Source organism: Cinclus cinclus, chromosome 1 (genome assembly GCF_963662255.1).
Source record: "Cinclus cinclus chromosome 1, bCinCin1.1, whole genome shotgun sequence".
Classification (NCBI taxonomy): Eukaryota; Metazoa; Chordata; class Aves; order Passeriformes; family Cinclidae; genus Cinclus; species Cinclus cinclus.
Window position 1 is genome coordinate 9,982,617 of NC_085046.1, and position 19,407 is coordinate 10,002,023.

The 19,407-nt window shown below is 43.0% G+C and overlaps 1 protein-coding gene across 1 annotated transcript in view; it reads right to left on the minus strand.

Moving 5' to 3' along the window:
• The window catches only part of DIP2C (disco interacting protein 2 homolog C), a 304,980-nt gene extending 302,841 nt beyond the window's left edge, over nt 1–2,139 (minus strand). The window contains exon 1 of the mRNA XM_062493877.1: nt 2,055–2,139. Within this exon, the coding sequence (XP_062349861.1) occupies nt 2,055–2,139 (85 nt within the window). The remainder of the gene's footprint in view (nt 1–2,054) is intronic.
• Nucleotides 2,140–19,407: the final 17,268 nt, after the last annotated feature.

Here is a 19,407-nt window from a genome sequence, read left to right on the forward strand (position 1 = left end):
TTTCACTCAGGAGTAGCATGGCCAGAGTACAAGCAGACTTCTACAGTACAATAAAACCATACAAATTACTGATTCCACTCTCTGTAAGGGACTACTTTTGGGAACAGTCCAGGAGTTGCAACATGCCTAAAGGTAGGAGCTTTAAGCAGTAAATTATTTCATTTACTCCAGCACTGAACAGTGTCATGTACTTGATTAAGAACACACCAAGAGCAGCCTGGGGGAAGACACTGAAAATGTGATATTGCCTGTTCTTTACCTGCCTCACAATTCCAACTTATCCTCATTTCAGCTGCCACAGTTAGAACATACGAGCCACCCTGTCTGTTGGGTGTAACACCAGTGGCACATAAAGAAAGATATTGTCAGTGGCCTAAACTCATTCCAGATCTAGCTGCAGGGAAGTTATGGCAGTGCAGACACAGATGCCCAATTTCAAACCGTGTCCCACTTCCTCAGAGCTTTCTTGGATTATGTTTACAGCAACAGAAACTACACCGTAAAACTGTATCACAACTTTGGTAACACTGCATTAGCATATTTATTGAAGGTCTATGCCAGTTTGATTTCAGGTTTTTTGTAAGCATTACTAACAGATGTTTTAATTAGTATCTCATTGGTGTGTAGACAATGATGTGACACACACCAAGAAGCATTTTCTGCACAAAGCAACGTTACATGTACCATGATACAAACAGCTCTTCCCACCCTCACTAGCACCGACAAGGGCCAATGGATTGGCAGTGCATCACAGAAAGGCAATACTGTATTTAACTCCTCTTACTTCAAGTTTTCAGGGCACCATTAGGGAGGGGGAGACACAGAAATGAGAGCCACAAGCAATCTCAGTAGCTCATTCTCTTCACCCTCAAAGCGTTAAAAGGAAAATACAATGTCAACATCAGCTCCTCCCTGCTGATGAAACCGGCTCCAGCGCATTTTACTTTCTGGCTTGGAGCCCTTACAAACCGTTACAAAAAGAAGACAGACAGACAGACAGCTCAATATATCGACCACTTCCAATAACTAATTTGGGACACATGGGTCATTTGTCCTTTCTATTAAGTACTGTAGCCTCTTGGTGGTGGACCCTGGTATTTGGGGGGCATTTAAGAAAAAAAAAAAAAGAAGAAGAGGAGGCACCTAATAGCAGATTTGCGTTTCAGGAAAGAGCCAACGCTAGCATCAGTACATGTGAATACTGCCCACTCTCTTCCTCCGGGAGACATCGATTACATCTGATACACTAAAACCGTCTCCGCGACTCTGGTCGCCCAGTACCCATCAGCGAGGACACTGACAGGCACTCCTCGCCGCCTGCCTGTCGCTCCTACCCCGGCGCTGACACACATGGAAGCGGGAGCCGGGCTGAGGAGCCGAGGGCGGGCTGGGGCTCCTGCTCATCCTCCCTGCCACGGCAACAGCTCGGGGGCTGCATGCGCGCCTTCCCAGCCCGGGGACCGGCAGAGCATCACAACCGACCGCGCCAAGAAGCCACCGCAAGCTTTCAATTATACATTAAAAAAAAAAAAATACCGCAATTAAAAAAAATATATATCGTTTCGTCTGAGTGGCCGGACTGGTATTGTCCACAACGACCTTATCGGGGGGTGTTTTGTTGCAGCCGACACACACACGCTGCGCGGACTCCGTGGGAGTCTCTCGATGCGGCCACAGCGGGGTCTGGCACGCAGGTACACGGCACGTTTTCGTGCGGCCGCGTTTCCCTGGCAGGGCAGGAGCCCCCTCCAAGCCATCCCCACGGATTTTTCCAGCTCCCGCACCACCGCGTGCGCGGCCAAGCCCCGCCGCCAGAGCCCCCCTGCCGCCCCCGCCCGCGCCGCGGCGGAGCGCGGGGGGCTCGCAGGTAGAACAAAACCCCCGAGCCGGGGTCCCCCGCCAGCGGCAGGGGCCGTCAGGGGAGCCCCCCGGGCGCCATCGGGCCGGGGCCGGCACCGCAGGGCGGAGGGTGTGCGATGGGGGAGCGGGCCGGGGGTGCCGTGCCGCTGCCGCGCCGCCCGCGCCCAGCGCCGCCCGCCCCGCCGCGCCTTTACCTTCGGAGAGCTCCAGCTCCAGCTCGGCCAGCCGGGCCCGCACCTCCAGCGGCAGGGACACGCTCTCCAGGCTGCGGTCCGCCATGCTCGCGCGGCGGGGACGGGCTCTCCCCTCGTCTGGCTGCCCGCTCTCCCCCTTTGTCCGCGGCTGGCGGGGCGCGGGAAGGCGGCGGGGCCGCGGCGGGTGGCTGAGTCCTCCCCGCGGTCTCAGCCGGGCATGCAGGGGGAGGCGGGCGGGCGGTCCGCGCGGGGGGACGGGGCGCGGAGGGAGGGAATGCGGAGGTTTCTCCTCTCCTCCCCTCTCCTCCTCCTCCTCCTCCTTCGCCGCCTCCTTCAGCGGGGCCCCGCCATGGCCGCTCCCGCCGCCCGCCCGCGATCGCTCGGCGTCGGCTCCTCGCCGCCGCCCGGCCCGCCCCCCCGCACCGCCGCCGCCCGCGGCTCCCCCCGGCCTCGCCCCGGCCCCGGCCGCGGCCCCGCTGTCCCCGCCCGGCTCGGGCTGGCGGCGGCGCTGGCGCTGCGGTGCCGCTGCCGCGACTGGGGCTGGCCGGGCACTGCCGCTGTCACATCCACGTGACCGCGCCGCGCCAGCGCCGCCCGCAGGGGGCGCCCTGCGCTGCTCGGGCCGCCCCGCCCGCCCCGCGCGTCCGGGGCCAGAGCTGCGGGAGGAGTGTGAGGGGACGGGGAGGGTGTGAGGGGACAGGGGGAGTGTGAGGGGACAGGGGGAGTGTGAGGGGTGTGAGGGGACGGGGGGAGTGTGAGGGGACGGGGGGAGTGTGAGGGGACGGGGGGAGTGTGAGGGGTGTGAGGGGACGGGGGGAGTGTGAGGGGACGGGGGGAGTGTGAGGGGACGGGGGGAGTGTGAGGGGACGGGGGGTGTGAGGGGACGGGGGGAGTGTGAGGGGACAGGGGGAGTGTGAGGGGTGTGAGGGGACGGGGGGAGTGTGAGGGGACGGGGGGAGTGTGAGGGGACGGGGGGGGTGTGCGGGAACCAGGGGATGTGCGGGATATGCGGGTGCGAGGCTCCCGCGAGGTGTGCGCGGGCAGGGCTGCACTGGCCTTCAGTCATGCCAGCTCCCAAGAGTGGGGCTGCAGGTCCCCGTTTTGCCGAGGAAGGAGTGATGTGCTCGAGGCAGGCAGAGATTCGACTCCAACACCTTGTGCCCTCCTTGCCTTCCTCACCCGCCGAACAACTTCCACACTACCCCTATTTTACTCCTATTCTCTGCACACAGCCGATGGAGGACTGCACAGTGTCAGGTTAACAGCAGGACTCGATGATCTTAGGGGTATTTCCCAAGAGAAAGCTATTCTATTCTATTCTATTCTATTCTATTCTATTCTATTCTATTCTATTCTATTCTATTCTATTCTATTCTACTCTATTCTATTCTACTCTACTCTACTCTATTCCATCCAGTCCTATCCTATCCTGTCCTAAACAAGCCATGGCAGTTCTGGTGTGTGTGTGTGTATCACTAAACCATGGGTGCCATTGCCATTAAAGGGTAGCAATTTTAATATGACAAAAAAGAACCAAGTTGACACATGTACCAACTGACCCTGAACCAGTATCTGGGGAACATGGTAAAAAGGACTGGGAACTCTTAATTTACACCATTCCAACAAAAGAAGAAATGTTTTGGAAACATTTAATAAAAACTACCTTTCAAATCAACAAATATATTCCACAAGGAGCATCTTCCCTTTTTATTTTTATTTTCTCTGTACATATTTTCTTTTGTTTGTTTGTTTTTTTGTTTTGTTTTTTTTTTTTTGTTTTTGCTGGGGGGTTAGTAGTTTGGCTTGGATTTAGTGGGTTTTTTAAAACTCTCACAAGAAGAAAGGAGCAAGACACCACACCACCTATGGTTTCAAAAATCCTTGTGAGTCCCAAAAGTAGAACAGATTTTTGTGGGAGACAGTGTTAGTAGAAAGGATAAGTCATAATAATCGCCAGGCCAGCCTTGACTTACCAGCTTACTGTTCTAGTCAGTGAAAGAAAATTATGTAGGAGTTTCTTGAAAAGATAAAGCTTAGGCTGCAACTATACTAAACAAAGTAGGTTTTTATTACGCTGTGGAAGGAAACCAAATTACATCATGTTACCAGCTGTGCTGCACAGGCATTAGCACTGGAGTGATTCCTGCAGCGTGTGCAGGGCTGGTGGTTTCTCGTCTTTTTGCTGGTTACCAGACCCAGACTGGAGAGCTGTTTACACCCAACCGTGGCCCATGCCAGCATCACTCCAGCCAGACCAGCAGCAGAACTGGTTGGGATACTTTGGTGAGTTTGCCTGCTGTAAACAAGGGTTGAGCACATAAAGTGTCCCTTAATTTTATGGTGCCGCTGTTTGTTTTATTGTCATATACGTTGTTTTCTAGTAACCTCTCATGGATTTCTCTTCAATGCAGTGAGGAGGAAGTCCACCTGGTCAGCCTCCTTCGAGATGGGCCATTGTTTTCAGCAGCATGGTGACACACATTATTTAGGGCTATACAAATGCCTCTCCTCCAGCACTGTGCTACACAGGAGTAAGAAGTTTTACCTTTTGTTGAGCATTGCATCTTTCAAATACAGACATTCAAAAAATTATCCAGATCTTTCTTGTTCATTATGTCCAGATCTAAACAAAGAAAAGCAATTAAATCCAATTATATTCCAGGGTGGCTACCTGAGAATTGGGGTTTTTTTTGTTTGTTTGTTATATAGGATTTAATAGGCTGGAAGTATCAGCCTTCTGCAGAAGTGGCTTTTTCAAGTATGATGGAGGGAGGCAAAGGAAGGCTTTGTGGTGGTCCAGCTGCCTTCACCCATGTGTAACTCTGAGTTGCAACTTTATTTCCCCAGTGCTGATACAATATGATTATTTGACTTGTTACCTGATCATTACAGAGTCTGTACTGCTGGTATTTACACAATTTTCCAAATTTTTCCGTTCATGAAATTATATAACGGGACCTAAAGAGAAATGGTTGAGCACTCATATCATCATGACTGAATTTTCTTGGCTCTTCCCTGACAAGCCCGGGGTTTCAGCTGTTGGGTGCTTTGGAAGGAAGAGCAATCACTTGGGGTTGGATGTCATCCAGCAGAAGTGGAAATGGCTGAATTCAGCAAACACTCAGAAAGGGTGATGTCCTGCATCTTGGCTCCTGTGGAGGGTCCTTGGGGACTACAGAGTCCCCGTGGGCAGGCAGGGCCATCCCATCAGCTGGGGTGAGGTGCAGGCAGAGGTGAGTGCTGTGGGAGCCTTGACGTGGGGCTCTGACAGCTGAGCCCAGCACGGGGATGTGCATGGGGCCATGGCAGCCTCCTTTGGAAAGCCATTTGTTCCTCCTGGGCTGATCCCAAGAGGAGACATTTCTTACTTACGCAAAGTATCAGAGCCCAAACTCCAGGAAGGAAATCTCTAGCATGCAAATTTGCACAATAGTTTTGATGAAACACTGAAATTGCAATGGAAAGAAGCAAGTCAGGACTTTTGACATAGCTGGTCCTTATTCATAGGTACTTTTAGGTTTATAGATAAGAGGCTGTGAGGAGGGAAAGTTCCAGACACCAAGAAGAGCAGGATACTGTTTGCATTTTGGATGCAGTGATTAATTAGCATGGTCAGAAAGAAGTGCATTTTTACTTAACAGCACCTGTGTAGCAGCCAAATCCTACTGGTGACTGAGGGTCATCTTACGGTATTGGTGACCATGTGAAACCTCTGAAGGACCACATAGAATTGAGCTTGTTTGGGTAAAAAAATATTTTTCCTAGCTATCTCACAGCAAAAGATGTATCCCCATTTGCAGGGATTTAGCCCAAAGCCAGGTCTATACTAGAAAACATTCACAGCATCTCAACTTTAGGAAGGGGACAAGGCACTAAAAATATTTAGGGAAAGGAAAAAGCTCTTGCATAGAGACACTGATAAAGCACCTAAAATTATGTGTGCGTCTCCTACACACCATAGCAAAAGAAAGAGGGCTGTGTCTGTAAATGAACAGGTCAACTTCTCTGGTGTCTGAGAGAGGGGGGGAGAGGGGATTTGGCCAGTGTAGAAAAGAGTGTCAAAAGCAGGAGGCATTCACAGAAAAATAACCAAAATAATCAGCTGCCTGGAGGGACTGGGTTAAAAGAAGAGATTACAGAAGTGCTTACTCAGTTTGTGAATCAACAGCAAGAGATGGCCCAAACATCTGTCTGTGATGATTTGAAAGGTGGAAGCACCAGGGAAGTTGAAGTGGGGATAAAAGCAGGGTGAAAAGGATATAACTGAATAATGTAATGGAAGTAAGAAAGGCAGCTGAAACATGTATCAGGGAAAGCTTCCAGGGGATGAGCAGCATTAGACTGCAGAGGAGGCTCTCAAAGGAAATGGTGGAATCCCCATAATTTGAAACATTAAAACCAGAGTAGACAAAGCAATCATGAATATGCTGTAGGAAATAATCCTACTGTGGGATGGAATGAACATGCTTGTCTGGCATTGCTTACACAAAGATGTACTGCTTTTCTTTTTTCCTGTTGAAGTCAATTTATTCTTTCCACTTCTCCTCTCCACTTCCATTCCATCTATTTGCATCTGTCTGCTTGTGTCTCACAAACAGACTATGAAATGTATTATTATTTTGCTGTATCTACCACAGATGTGTCTGGATAACTACCTGATGCCAACTGTAAACAGAAAAGTAATTTATTAATTAGATAAACGAATCAAGTTTCCCATGAATGGCATGCAAAGGGTCCTATAATTATTTCCAAGTTGTCTCCCAATTTAATGTCAAGCTTAAAAATTAAATCCCATTCATGCCTTCTAATTTTTGTCCTGGGGAAGGGGATGGAGAAGGGATGTGGAAGGGAAGGGAAGGCAAAGAGAAAAGGAAAGGGGAGGGGAAGGGAAGCCATTCAGCTTTTCTCACACATGATTTCCATTCCCTGTTGTGCCACCTAAGCAAGTACCATATTCCATTTCTCCAAGCTTTTTAGACACCTGAGATCCCTTTAATTACTGTGGGCACATGGCAGATGTCAATTGCTGCATATTTGGGCATTTGATTCTCTGCCTTAATACTTCAAAATAATTCAGATATTCCTCTCTTAATTCACTGTGGTTATGAAAGCGAATCCCAGGAAAGCCAAATGAATACTGTGGGTAGAGCAATCTACCTCAGTGTAAAGGAAAGTGTGCAGCAAATCCTGGACAGCTGAGGGGAAACTTCATAACCCTCAGTCATTTTCTTCCTTTACAACGCTGCAGATGAACTCTGGTAGTGGGGGAACTGCAAAGTTCCTTTCTCCTCCTGTCCCTGTGCCAGATCTTACTGGCCTCATAGCGCAGCTGGCAGCAGGGAACATGAATTCATGCCTGAGCTCTTTCTGCACATAGTTTGGCATATTAGCTCACATGCTGATGAAACTGGATTTGAACTAAGACGCATAAAAGGGAACTTGGCTAAATGTGAGGTGCTGCACAGAAAAATGAAGGAAAAGGAAAACTTGGGAAATATTTTTTTCCCTTAATATATTAGATAGTTCTCTCTCTGTGTTGCATTTTTGTTGTTCTTAAAGGAACTATTTGATTACTATACATTTAAGGTATTTTTTACAATGGTATTTTGTGCATCTTAATAATTTTAATACATTGTTCTTTTTATTAAAAGCAAAAATCTAATAAAAAGCTTTTCTTGGCACAGTTTAAATTAACTTTGGTTTGAAAGTTAGTCCCACATAAGATGTGTTTATTAGGCTCCTGCAGTCTGGCAAAGCCTGTTTACACAAAATAAAGTTCCTCCCCACAGCTCTGTTTGAGGTTGGAATTGATAACATATTTCACAAGATCAGAGGAGTTGAGTGTAGTGGAATCTGGAGATAGGAAATGTCCCAATTTTCTCTAAGAATATTCTGTATTGCAGTAAAAGATCCAAACACACACATGCACAACTGGTCTCTCACCCTACCTGGGGCCTTACAGGAATAATAGCTGCTCACCCTCTCATCAAGGTTTGAAGCATCAGTGATACTAGTTTTCTTAAAAAGTCATCAGCTTTTCTTCAACAATTTTTTTTAACTTTTTAGTTAATTTTTCAATCTACTGAAGTAGAAATGTGAAGTTGAGTATAGGAGAGCAAATTTCCTGGACAATTTTCTGTTTGTTTGTTTTTTTTTTTCTATAAAGTTTCTTAAGGAAAACATTCATGGATGAAAAAGGAAGTAGCAATTTTTAATAGCTTGCCCTACAGTTAATTCATTATATCATGTTTTTTAGCAACAGAAAGGCAGATTGATGCTTTAAGATGACATACAAAACAGTTGGCGCATTGTAAAACCAATATAAAAAATATTCTGTTGTCTAATATGTCTGTCAGTGCTAACCATCTTTACCTTACCTAAAGAACATGAAAATTAAAACAGGTTAATGTTCAATTAATATATAAATATAACTTTTAATAACTGGAAAACATCTTAATATTCTTTCTACTGACATGGACAAATTCCTATTTGAACATGCCTTAATATTTTCATGCATTCACAGCAGTCAACAATAAGTATCCTTAGAAATGTGAAATTATTCAGAAAATTAGGAAAAAGACTTATTTCTCTCTCAAAAATAAAAGCATATTTTAACCATTGACAATTTTGCCCAATTTCTACTACCTGAGATAGATTAAATTCATTTCAGTTTGATCATTATCATACAAAGTTAGGATTAAGGCTATCATTTGCAGTGAAAAATAGTGAAACACTTTTGGATATTTTTTATATTTTGGGGTAGTCCTAAGAGAGTTTCATGTTTTCTTGATAATAATCAGGATGATAAGTTACTCTTTGCTACAGCAGAGTAGCAGATGTACATCCAAATTTTGGTAATTCTGTAACTTAAATATTAAGTGGTCACAGAAAAAATACACTCTGAGAGGAGTTTATTTTTTCTTACTTGTCAACAAGATGTAGAACCTGAATTATCAGAGACATTTGGAAGCAAAAATACTGCCCCTCTAAACAACAGTGGAAATATTCTCATATGCTTTCACAATGTCCTTGGCATCACCTTTTTATTTTGATTTTTTTCTTACTTAGCAACAAAAAAAAAAAAAAAAAAAAGAGAAAGCTTGAATTGTAGTCTGAGAAGTGTGCTATAATTATCTTTACAATCTGCTCCAATTACATACTGCCTTACGTCTGACATCTATCATTAGCAATTTTGCACAAATGGCACTAACAGTATGACAATTACTGATTTCACTACTTACCTGCATCAACTGATTCCTTCTGTCTTTCTGGAATTAGAAAGCTTTTGCATTTCTGAGGCAGTAACTTTACATTTGAGAAAATGTTGGTATCATCATCACTTTCACCATCATAATCCATGTAAGAATGTAACTCAGCTAAATCCAAGTAACTAGTACTCAGTCTTAGCTCTTTGTCACCTTTTATTCTGTGCACCTCAGTGCTGGTTCAACAGGCTCTGGATATTTGTTTCTAAAAAGCAAGTACACATTTTGATCATCAAACATAGTGCAACCTCAGGGATGCCCTCTGGGAAGTCAACCCTCATTCCTTACAGCTGCCCAGAGATCTTTGTTTCCTTCTGGCCAGGCTCTTCACCTCTGAGTAATTGCCATAGGCAAGCCAATTTTTCTCTTTTTTTTTTTTTTTTTTTTTTTTTTGAGAAAATTGCCTAATTTGATCCTGTCCTGAAACTCTCACATCTATTTTTCTCTTGAAAGGAATCTCTTCTTCCTTCTAACATTACCATGAGGTTCTGACAGATGTCTTCAACATTTCTCTATACTGAAGTTTGCAGTTCCAGCTTCTGTATGAGCTGAATTCTTTTAGGACTTGCTGAGACTTGGAGAATATTAAAAGAGAACTGTATTCAAGTTTCTTCATTGAAATACTTTTTCTGGAAAATCTGTTTTCCTATTGTCTTTCAAAACTTTACCCTGAAAAAAAATTCATACTGTCCATTTGCAAAATAAATCCTGCCAGTATTTAAATGATGTTTGCTGTTTACATGACCATTAATGAAACAGGCCAAAAGTTCTCTCCTCTGCATGACGTTTCTTTATGTGATTCATGAGTGCAAAACCCAGGATTCTGCACTAACCTGGCTCTGCAGGCAAAAACTCCAATCACACCCCCACTTGTTATTTAAGGTGCATGATCTATCACTGCCTCAGGGAGGCAAAGAAGAGGAATTTCTTACTTGTGAATATATGTTAATTTTGTTAAATAATTAAATGGAAGTCGAGTTCAGTTCTGGAAGCAAGATTAACCAGCAGTTATTTTCATTTCTGTGTGCTCTCTGCAAATGTTTAGGTCATTGATTTAGTCTTCACCTTGCTTACGCAGCAGATTAATGAATTATGGTTGGACTTGGTGAACTCAAAGAGGTTTTCTAGGCTAAATTACTCTGATTCTATTAATTAATATGTAGTTCTCAGATGAGAAATCAAGGCTTGGTGTCCTTGATGTGTGAACAAATGCACCCCATGGTGAGCACCACTGTGAGCAGCCACATCTGGCAGCAGATGGGGACTAAACATCTGGGCAGGGCCAGGGCTGCAGACAGGGCATGGCTCACCACAGTACTGATTTTCATCGTGCATGGACTTTTTTCTTTCCTTTGTAAGTTAAAAAGGTTAATGTTTGACTATTTGTTTGTCTGAGCCTCCTTAAAGGCATGAGCTCAGTGGACCATTTTTAATAACAGTAGACAATGCTTCCTGCCCCCTCTTCTCTCTGGCCCTGGGAGCTATTCTTACCAGGAAATACTGAAAGTCCACAAACATGGCATCATTGGCCTGCAACCCCATGTCAGCAGCTCAGATTAATCATCTTTATACTGTTCAACTTTCCGTGACACCCTTTTACATTTGTGTTTTTAATAGTCCAGGAAATTCAGGTCAGGACTGACAGCTAAGAACTTCAGTTCCAAAGTTTAAAATTGCTTCTTTCTTCATCTTCTTAATGTTTTTAAGTACAGACACTTGTATAAGGCCTGTTGGCCTCCAGAGGCATTGGAGCTAACAGTGAAATAATTTAATTTGTGGGTTTTTCATCCAGAGAATGGGGTAACATCTAGCTGTGTAGAAACAGAATAATATTTACTTACATCATCAGGTGTTGTGAGGACCATTTATTTAATAGCACTTGTGTGTTTCTCCAGGGAATACCATGAATTCCACAGACACCATGTTTATCTAACATTGAAGATTTTTTTAGTGATGCAGGGAAGTAATTTTACTTAAGAACTGAGACAATTCTTATGCATTAAAATATCTCCAGTATTTCCTTCTGGTTCTAAGAGTGTCCTTGAGATTTTACAAAAATGCTCTTTCACCACAATTAAGAGGGATAGGTTTTCACTTTCTGGGATTTAAATCTTGCCTTTTGAAGAAAGCAGGAGAGCTTAGTATTCCCTAAACAGGGCAACCCTGCATCCCAAGAACAGGTTAAAATCACACACCTTGATCTTGCTTCCTTTTCTTTTCTTGCTCTTTTTCTAATGTTTCTTGGTCTGATTTTTAGCTGATCTGTTTACTGACCTTTAAAACCTCTCTTACATCACTTCAGAGACAAGAGGAAGAGTCTTGCCTTGCCTTGCAATGTTATCAGATGTATGAAGTTCTAAACCACTGGAAGCAAGTGAATACCTGACCTTGGGTTTGTCTGGGTGCTAATGAGCAGGGGAAAAAATAGATGGGATGAAATTCAAACCTTTGTATATTTTTGGTACAATCCTGTGTATGAACATCTTTATTTGGATGTGAAGCCTCCAGATCACATGGGAATAGATTACAGATTGCTTCTAAGCAGTTTTAGTTTAAAATTATCTAAACCACTTTTGTTTCAAATTAAACTGGTATCAGTTAGCTTGCATTAGTTGGGAACAAAACAAAACCAAGCTGAAGTGAAAGTGCCATTAATCCAAAGTCAGAATGGTTACACCAGTTAAATTGGTGTGACTGTAATAGGGAAGGCTTAGTATCATGCAGTATGGAAATAATTTATTCAGATTAAATTCTGCCCAGGGGAAGATTTCAAGTAATTACTTCCTTTTCCTCAATCTTCTTTGTATAGAAAGTTTGTAAAATGTACTGATGCTTTGTCACTTTTTGTTATTGGTAAGAAAGACTTCTTCCCATTGAGTTAACTTCTGTCCTTGGTTTTCTTATATGTAGTTCCTGTAGAAAAAAAAATAATTAAGGCATTTGTATTGCAGGAAAGATTTTGATTCACAGTTTTTTCAAGACTTTACCCCTCTCTGAGCTGTGATGCTGATTCAGCACAGGTGAGCTAACTCCAGATCTTCATATAATGTTTTCTGTGATTTCATTGGAAAAAAACTCCCGATATGACTTTTTCCCACACAGGAGGGAAGAGAACATTATTATGTCTTTAGCTAGAGTAGCCAGTTGATATCTTGCTTGCATGAATTTTCAGGATGAAAATGCAGTTTACATGAATTTAATATAACTTTCATATCATGTTTTCATTTGGCTAAGACCTTGGTATCTGAACACACTGGGGACAAACCTCCCAGATCTCCAGCTTCATCCTTCAGTTCTGATGTCAGAGGTCCCTGTCTTTGCTGCCTCTCACAATCCACACTCCTCACATTGCCTTGTGCCCTGGGACCCCAGCCACCAAATTGGGGACTTCATGCTCCTTGTGACTTTGCTTCTGAAAATCTCCTTTCTGACCCAAAGCTTTGGGCACATCAGTCCCTGCAGGTGCTTTTTTAAGCCTTCTGCTCAGCCTGGATGAGGGATCAGCCTGGGCTGTGACAACTGGATACTCTAGGAACCTGAAGTGACAAGCAGGAGAGAGCCTGCAGGGATGGTCCCTCAGAACTGGTGTTGAAGGAGGTGCTACAGGTGGGTGAGGAGAGAGCTGCTGCCTCTTGGGCTTAGAGCAAGCAAGGGATGTGAAATGCTCCCGTTCTGCTCCTAGGAGCTGCTGTTTACTCACCTTCCCAGATAACATTAATGCCAAGACCTAGTGGCAGGTACTCATTCTTTGCTAGTGACACCTGACTGGCTTTTCCAGTGACATCTGAATGGCTCACCACTTGCCCTATTATTTCAGCTTTCTCCAGGTACCTAAAAGGATGAGCCAAAATTGTGTCCCTTCGTGATTATTTCTATTACAGAAAGGGGAGTGAAAACCCTCGTGTGTTGTCTTGTTTTTAAATGCCACAGGAAAAAGAGTTCTTTTCATGTATTTTATGCTTGAAGGCATAAAAGAGATGTTGCAAAATCAGTCACTGTTTCTGTATTTAATGGATACTTTTCAACAAAATAGCCTTTTTTATGTTACAGTGTAACCACTCTTGAACTTTTTTTTTTTTTTATTGGAAACTACTTGCACTTTTGTGAAAGGGATAATGCTGGGATACAATTGTGGTGGGTAAGTTCATGGAAAGGCCTACATCAGAAAAAAATGATCTATGTAATGCAGATATGATTGATTGCTTTAGTGATATCACATAGAGGTTAAATTACCACTGTGAACAAAGTGGCATTTAGAAACTTTTGAGTTAGTCTGCTATCAGTTCTATGATCAGCTCAGGATTTCGTATGCTTTTAGGATCATTACTGGTTATGTGGTTGTATTGTGGAATAGACAGATAGATAGTTTTGCCTTTCCTTCAAAATTCTAGATTGTTATTATTATTGCTGTTAGGAATGAAATTCTATAATGGCTTTTCTAATGCAGACTTAAATGATACTAATAAAGCAAAGTATTTAGTTCACTAGCATGTCAATAAACCATTAAAACAATCCATATGTAACTCTAACTCTACTTGGTAGTATATTAAGAGCCTGAGTTTTTCTTAGGAGACAGAATACATACCTCCTGCTTTCAACTGGAGTTACATTGCTGTGGAGAGATGTACTAGACAATTACTGGGAATTTTGCTTGGTTTGGATTTGTATCCTTTTTGTTCAAATACAAGATTAAAAATGTACAATGATTTTTTACTTTGTCTTTCTGTGGTAAATATGTATCAGAATTGTCACATTTGGCTTTCCCTGAGGGCAAGAGAAAGAGACACCTTTTCACTTCCTTTGAACTCTACTGAAGGAGTGGGGGTTCAACCCTGCTCCTCCTCAGTGCCCATTGCAAGACCTTACACCTCAGTGCACCCAGACTTGACCCACAGCCCTTCCTTCTGGGACAGCAACTGGGGTCTCCTTCTTCTGCCCACCATCCATTTCCACAAAGTCTTCAGCAATCCAGTGTCTTTTTCTTCTCTGCCAAATGAGCAGAAAGGGATAAAGGCAAGAAGTCATGTTTATTTTAAAAAAAACCAACAAAATTGAACTGAAAAAAAAGGAGCTTAAGGTTGTTTTTTTCTCTTTGTAGGTCACTTACAAAAAGTTAGTAAAAAAGTTGGAAGATTATATTCAGTGCCAAAAAAGGTTGATACATGAGTCAAAGCTGTGTGGAAAAATCCTGTATCTTTTTTTTTTGTTGTTGTTGGAAGAGACTTTAAAGATGATCTAGCACATGGGCAGGGACACCTTCCACTAGTCCAGGTATTCAAATCCCCATCAAATCTGACTTTCATCTCATTGGTTTTAAATGTTCACAAACTGCAGCCATTAATAGGCTTTCTAGTACTCATATGAATATTCAAAGATATTTTGTAGTGAAAACCTGTTGTAAAAGGCTACAGAGAATAATACTTGACACTGTTTTTGCATCCAATAAATTTGTACATTATTCAAGACTTAGATGCCTCAAATAGAATTTACTTCAGAAAGACAGAATGTAATTTTTAATGCAGAAGTATCTTTAAGATAGGTAGTGAGATAATTTCTGTCTTTAATGAGTGTAAATGGAATCATATCCGGTGCAGCTCATGTTGGGATATAGCATAGGAGGTGCAGGGTCAGGAAATGGAGATGCCACAATGGTTAAAATGAGAACATGGAATGGAGCTCACCATAAACCTTAACACAGAGTTTCCTCGGTACTCAGCCATGCTTCTTGCAAAAAGTGGATGTAAATGGTAATTAAATATGACTTTTTCATACAAAATCAAACCATGCTCAGCAATATGAAAAAGGTCAGGGAAGAAGCCCTGAAATTGGAGTGTTCTTCAGTATCAGGGCTTGCTGCTACTCCAGATTATTTCTAAATGCACAAGAGCATTCAGCTAGCAAGTTGCACACCTTTCTTTGGAGTATAAAAATCACTGTATTGTCCAGTGAAAAGGTGATGACAGTTCATGAGACACCCAGTGCTGCGTGTGTAACTTGGGAACAGTGTACCCTGACTGTGATTATCTTTTGCCTTAACACTTCATGAAAAGGTTGACTGGTTCAGTGCAAGCAGAGGTAGAAATATTTTACTTTCTACTACCCCTGACATTAAGATGCTCACTGAACACCTTAGGTAATCAGTACAAGAACAAAACCTTTGAGTAACTTTAATGCCAACAGATTTAACAGACTGTTTTCCATGAATGCTGAGCTCTTCTGGATCCCACTAAATCCAAACTAAGATTCTATATTCAGCACCACTACAGATCTAAGCAACATTTAAAGTCCTTTGGAGATCCACTCAACAAAGCAACTGAGCTACCAGCACAGGGGTGGCAGCCTCTCACTGAACAGTGTCAGGTGCTCCTTGGTCTCCCAAAGCTGGAACTTGAGAGTGCTGGTAGTGCCTGGTGTTCCTGAGCCTGAACAAGAAAAACTGTGTGTGTCCACCTTGCAGAGAAGGATGTGACTCCTGGTTGGACACACTAGTGGGCATCAGCTGGGCCAGTGGTAAGGGAGAACAAGATCAATCCTGCCAGCTTGTACATCAGCCCTGCTTAGTGTTTTACTTCACATTTTTCAGAGTGGAAGGACATGTACATGGTTAGGGTCACTAGCTCAGGTAATCTGTGATAACTCATTAAACTGGGGAAAGTCAATTGCTTGTCTTTAACCTATGCTCTATCCATTCTGGTAGATACATCTTTTTCAGTCTTTATGAAACCTGGACTGTAATTTATGTTCTTAATGCACAGAAATAACATCCACTTCTGAATGCATTTTGATATGTTCCTCATGGGGTGTAGCTTAGTGAACATGTGAAACAATTTTCCAGCTCACTTTCAGCAAAGCTATATTTGCATTGGTTCCATCTTGCAAGACCCACACAGCAAGAAGTGTCTGAGTATTGTCGGTGATATTGCACAGAATTAACATGCAAAGCCCAGTAAAAGCAGCACTGTGTTTCCTGGGCAGTGAGAAAACTCTACAATTCTTATACCCCATCAGATTTCTTTCAAACGTTTCAAGCAATTAGTCCTGAGGACACTGGAATTACATTCAGATAAGGTGCATTGTTCTTTCTGATTTCTAGTTATATGAATTATTTTTTGCTATGGGATTCTTGAAGATTACAAGCTATCAGGAAATTTTCCAGAGTGCTATGTATCTATGAGACATTCTGGGAGGTTTATGGGAACGGCAAACCCTTGGTTTCCCATGTCATCCTCAATAGGATTGATAGTTATGGAATGCAGGTGCTTGAAGAATGGAAGACACTGGAAGACGAGCTTTGCAATTATAGTTTCAAGCTAGCACAGCTGGGGAAAATAGATATCCTTTCAGAAAAAAAAGGTATGGAAAAAGTAACTGTGGAAAATCTGGGGAAGCAAGCATGTGAATTAACTTCATCATAAGGCTGGGAAAGATACTGCAATGGAAATATTTCTTTACTTAAGCTTGACTTACAGCACTCATTTCCCCAGGATCAAGGCTTGGTGTTTCTATCTGTCCCTGGACTAATATGAAACACTGGGAAAGAGGTTCTGAGTGCTCACTTGGTGATCAGACCTCACAACTTGTGTTTTCAGCCTAATCTAGAATTCATAAGGATGGAAGATTTGTTGAAGTGCTTTTAAATCCAGCCTAAGTTGTCTTTATGGACTTGGCCACAATGGAAGTCAAATTGCATCTCCACCAGCCCAGCCCAGCCCAGCAGAAGCCATGCTTTACACGTGGGTTAGAGTGAAACCCTTCGCTAGCAGAGCAGCTCTGCTTGGATCACAAGTAGAAGTTCTCACCTCGGTACTTGAGTGCAAGCTCTGTGTTGCCTGAGACAAGATCCGAAGTGCTCTCTCTAGTGGTGGCTGGGTGCTCCAAGCAATGCAGCTGGGGTTTGCTTCCCTCAGTGATGGTTCTGCCCACCAACAAAATCTCGTTTGGTAGTTTTGGGTCTGTGTGGGTCAAGGCACAAATTCTGCTCGGCTCTTTTCCTGCTGCTGGAGCCTCACCTTCGTGAGAGGGCCAGCACACCCTGCTGCTGGAGCCTCACCTTCGTGAGAGGGCCAGCACACTTCTCTTTGGCCAAGCTGATAGCAAAGGCAATTATTTTCCAATATCTGTGTGACTGTGACGGCCAGCAAGAGACATGACCATTCTATACAAAATAGCCAGTCCATAGTACAGGCCCTTTTAGTACCATTTTATCCTCTGTCTTTCTTCTCCCCTTTTATTACAGACACTCTTGCATAGATGTTCTGTCTCCATCTCTGCTGCTTTCCGTTTCTTTGTCTTTGACCACATTTCAATTACCTGTTCTGGAAAGAGACCCACCCCTGTGTGCTATCAGCAGTGGAAAATTTCAAGGTGATATTTTAGAAGGGAGTAACTAAACTGTGCATACAGCCCATTAATATCAACTATGGGTGTCAGATCAATACCAGCAGCAGTGATACTGTTTAGAAGCTTGAATTAATGTCATTATGCTGCCTACTCAGCTATGGGCATTTTCAGACACAATATACTATTTGCATTTTATTATAATGTATCTTTTCTGAAAATTCCTATCATGGTGGGGACATTGTCATGTCATAAGGCAACCATTCAGATAGATGATATAGAGTGCTGGGCTGACAGGAGCACCTTGCAGTGGCACTGTTGTGACAAGGGGTGTACTCAGGATGGATTTCTTGCTGCCAGTTCCCTCTCCCCTCTGCCAAACTTTCCAGATCCTTTCATGCACCAGCCTCCTTCTTGCTCTGTGCAGCTAGTGACTTTTCTTACTGGTTTCTCTTGTGAAGCAAAGAGTGCCACCACCAGGGCAGGAAAAATTAATATGGTAAGAGAATTCAGGCTTTTAAAAATGTATTACAAAAACAATTACTTAAGAAATAATAACTAATGCTCCTTGTTCCTCTTTTTCTTTTCAGACTGTGCATGCTCTGAGATGCCTGGGGACCTCAGCCTCACCAGTTCTGTCTCAGCAGTCAGAGCTGGCACTCTGTTAACGGGGTGCCTACAGGCATATTTTAAATAACCCCATCAGTCTGGATAATTCTTATTGGTTTCTTCTTCTCAGACATGCCAGAATTTTAAAAGAAGGAAAGATTCTCAGGAGACTTTCCCCAACAAAACCAGGGTAACATTGCCACTTACATAACATTACTGGTGAATCTTATTTGAACTAGCCTACACAATTCCATCTGGATCAGGGTAGTGGTGGCCAGCTTCATGGAGATTAACAGACCTTCACTTGTTTAGTCTGGCGAGTGAAGGCTGAGAGCGGGGTGTGATCACTGCTAAATTCATTGGGAGGTTAACATCAAGAAAGGGGAAGAGCAATTTACACTTAAGAGTGATGCTGACACACTCTCAATTGGGTATAAACTGGTCTTGAATATACTTGGCCTTGGTTTTAGAAGAAAGTACCTGCTACCCTGAAGCAGCGAAGCCCTTAATCAAAAAACAAAGTTAAATTAAAAAATAGCACTATTCATTTTTGCAGACAGCTGTATGTTGTAGTGCTGCCATGGCAAGAAGGTCAATTCTGTGACCCAGAAGGATCTCTCAGTACTATATCCACATTCCTCACAGCCTTTGTCAGAAAAATAAATTTATAACAATATTGACACTAAAATCACCTTTCAGAGACAATCTTCAGTGTCTTCAGCCTACTGAAATGAAAGGTGGGAGATGGGGAGGGATTTCATCTTTCATATTGCTATTGATTTACTATCTCAGCTCATAACAGAGAATAGCATCAGTCTGCACTCAGTTCATACTTGAAAGTTGAAGTTTTTTCCTCTTCAGACACAGAGATTAGAAACCATTTTGTTTAAAAATGAAGCTTAGATTCTGCAGATGTTCAAGAATCTTTGATGGAGTATGGGAGGGATTCCTGATTCATCAGTGATTAACTAAAGTGTATTTGAGTAGGATATCATTCCTTCATTATAAAAGATAATAGACAAAGCAGGAATACCAACAATAGCATTTCTTCTTCATTTCACAGTACTCAAAAAGCAATGATGTTTCCCATTGAAACCTTGGATTTGACAAATAGCAGTATCAGCTTTGCATAAAGTTTTTCT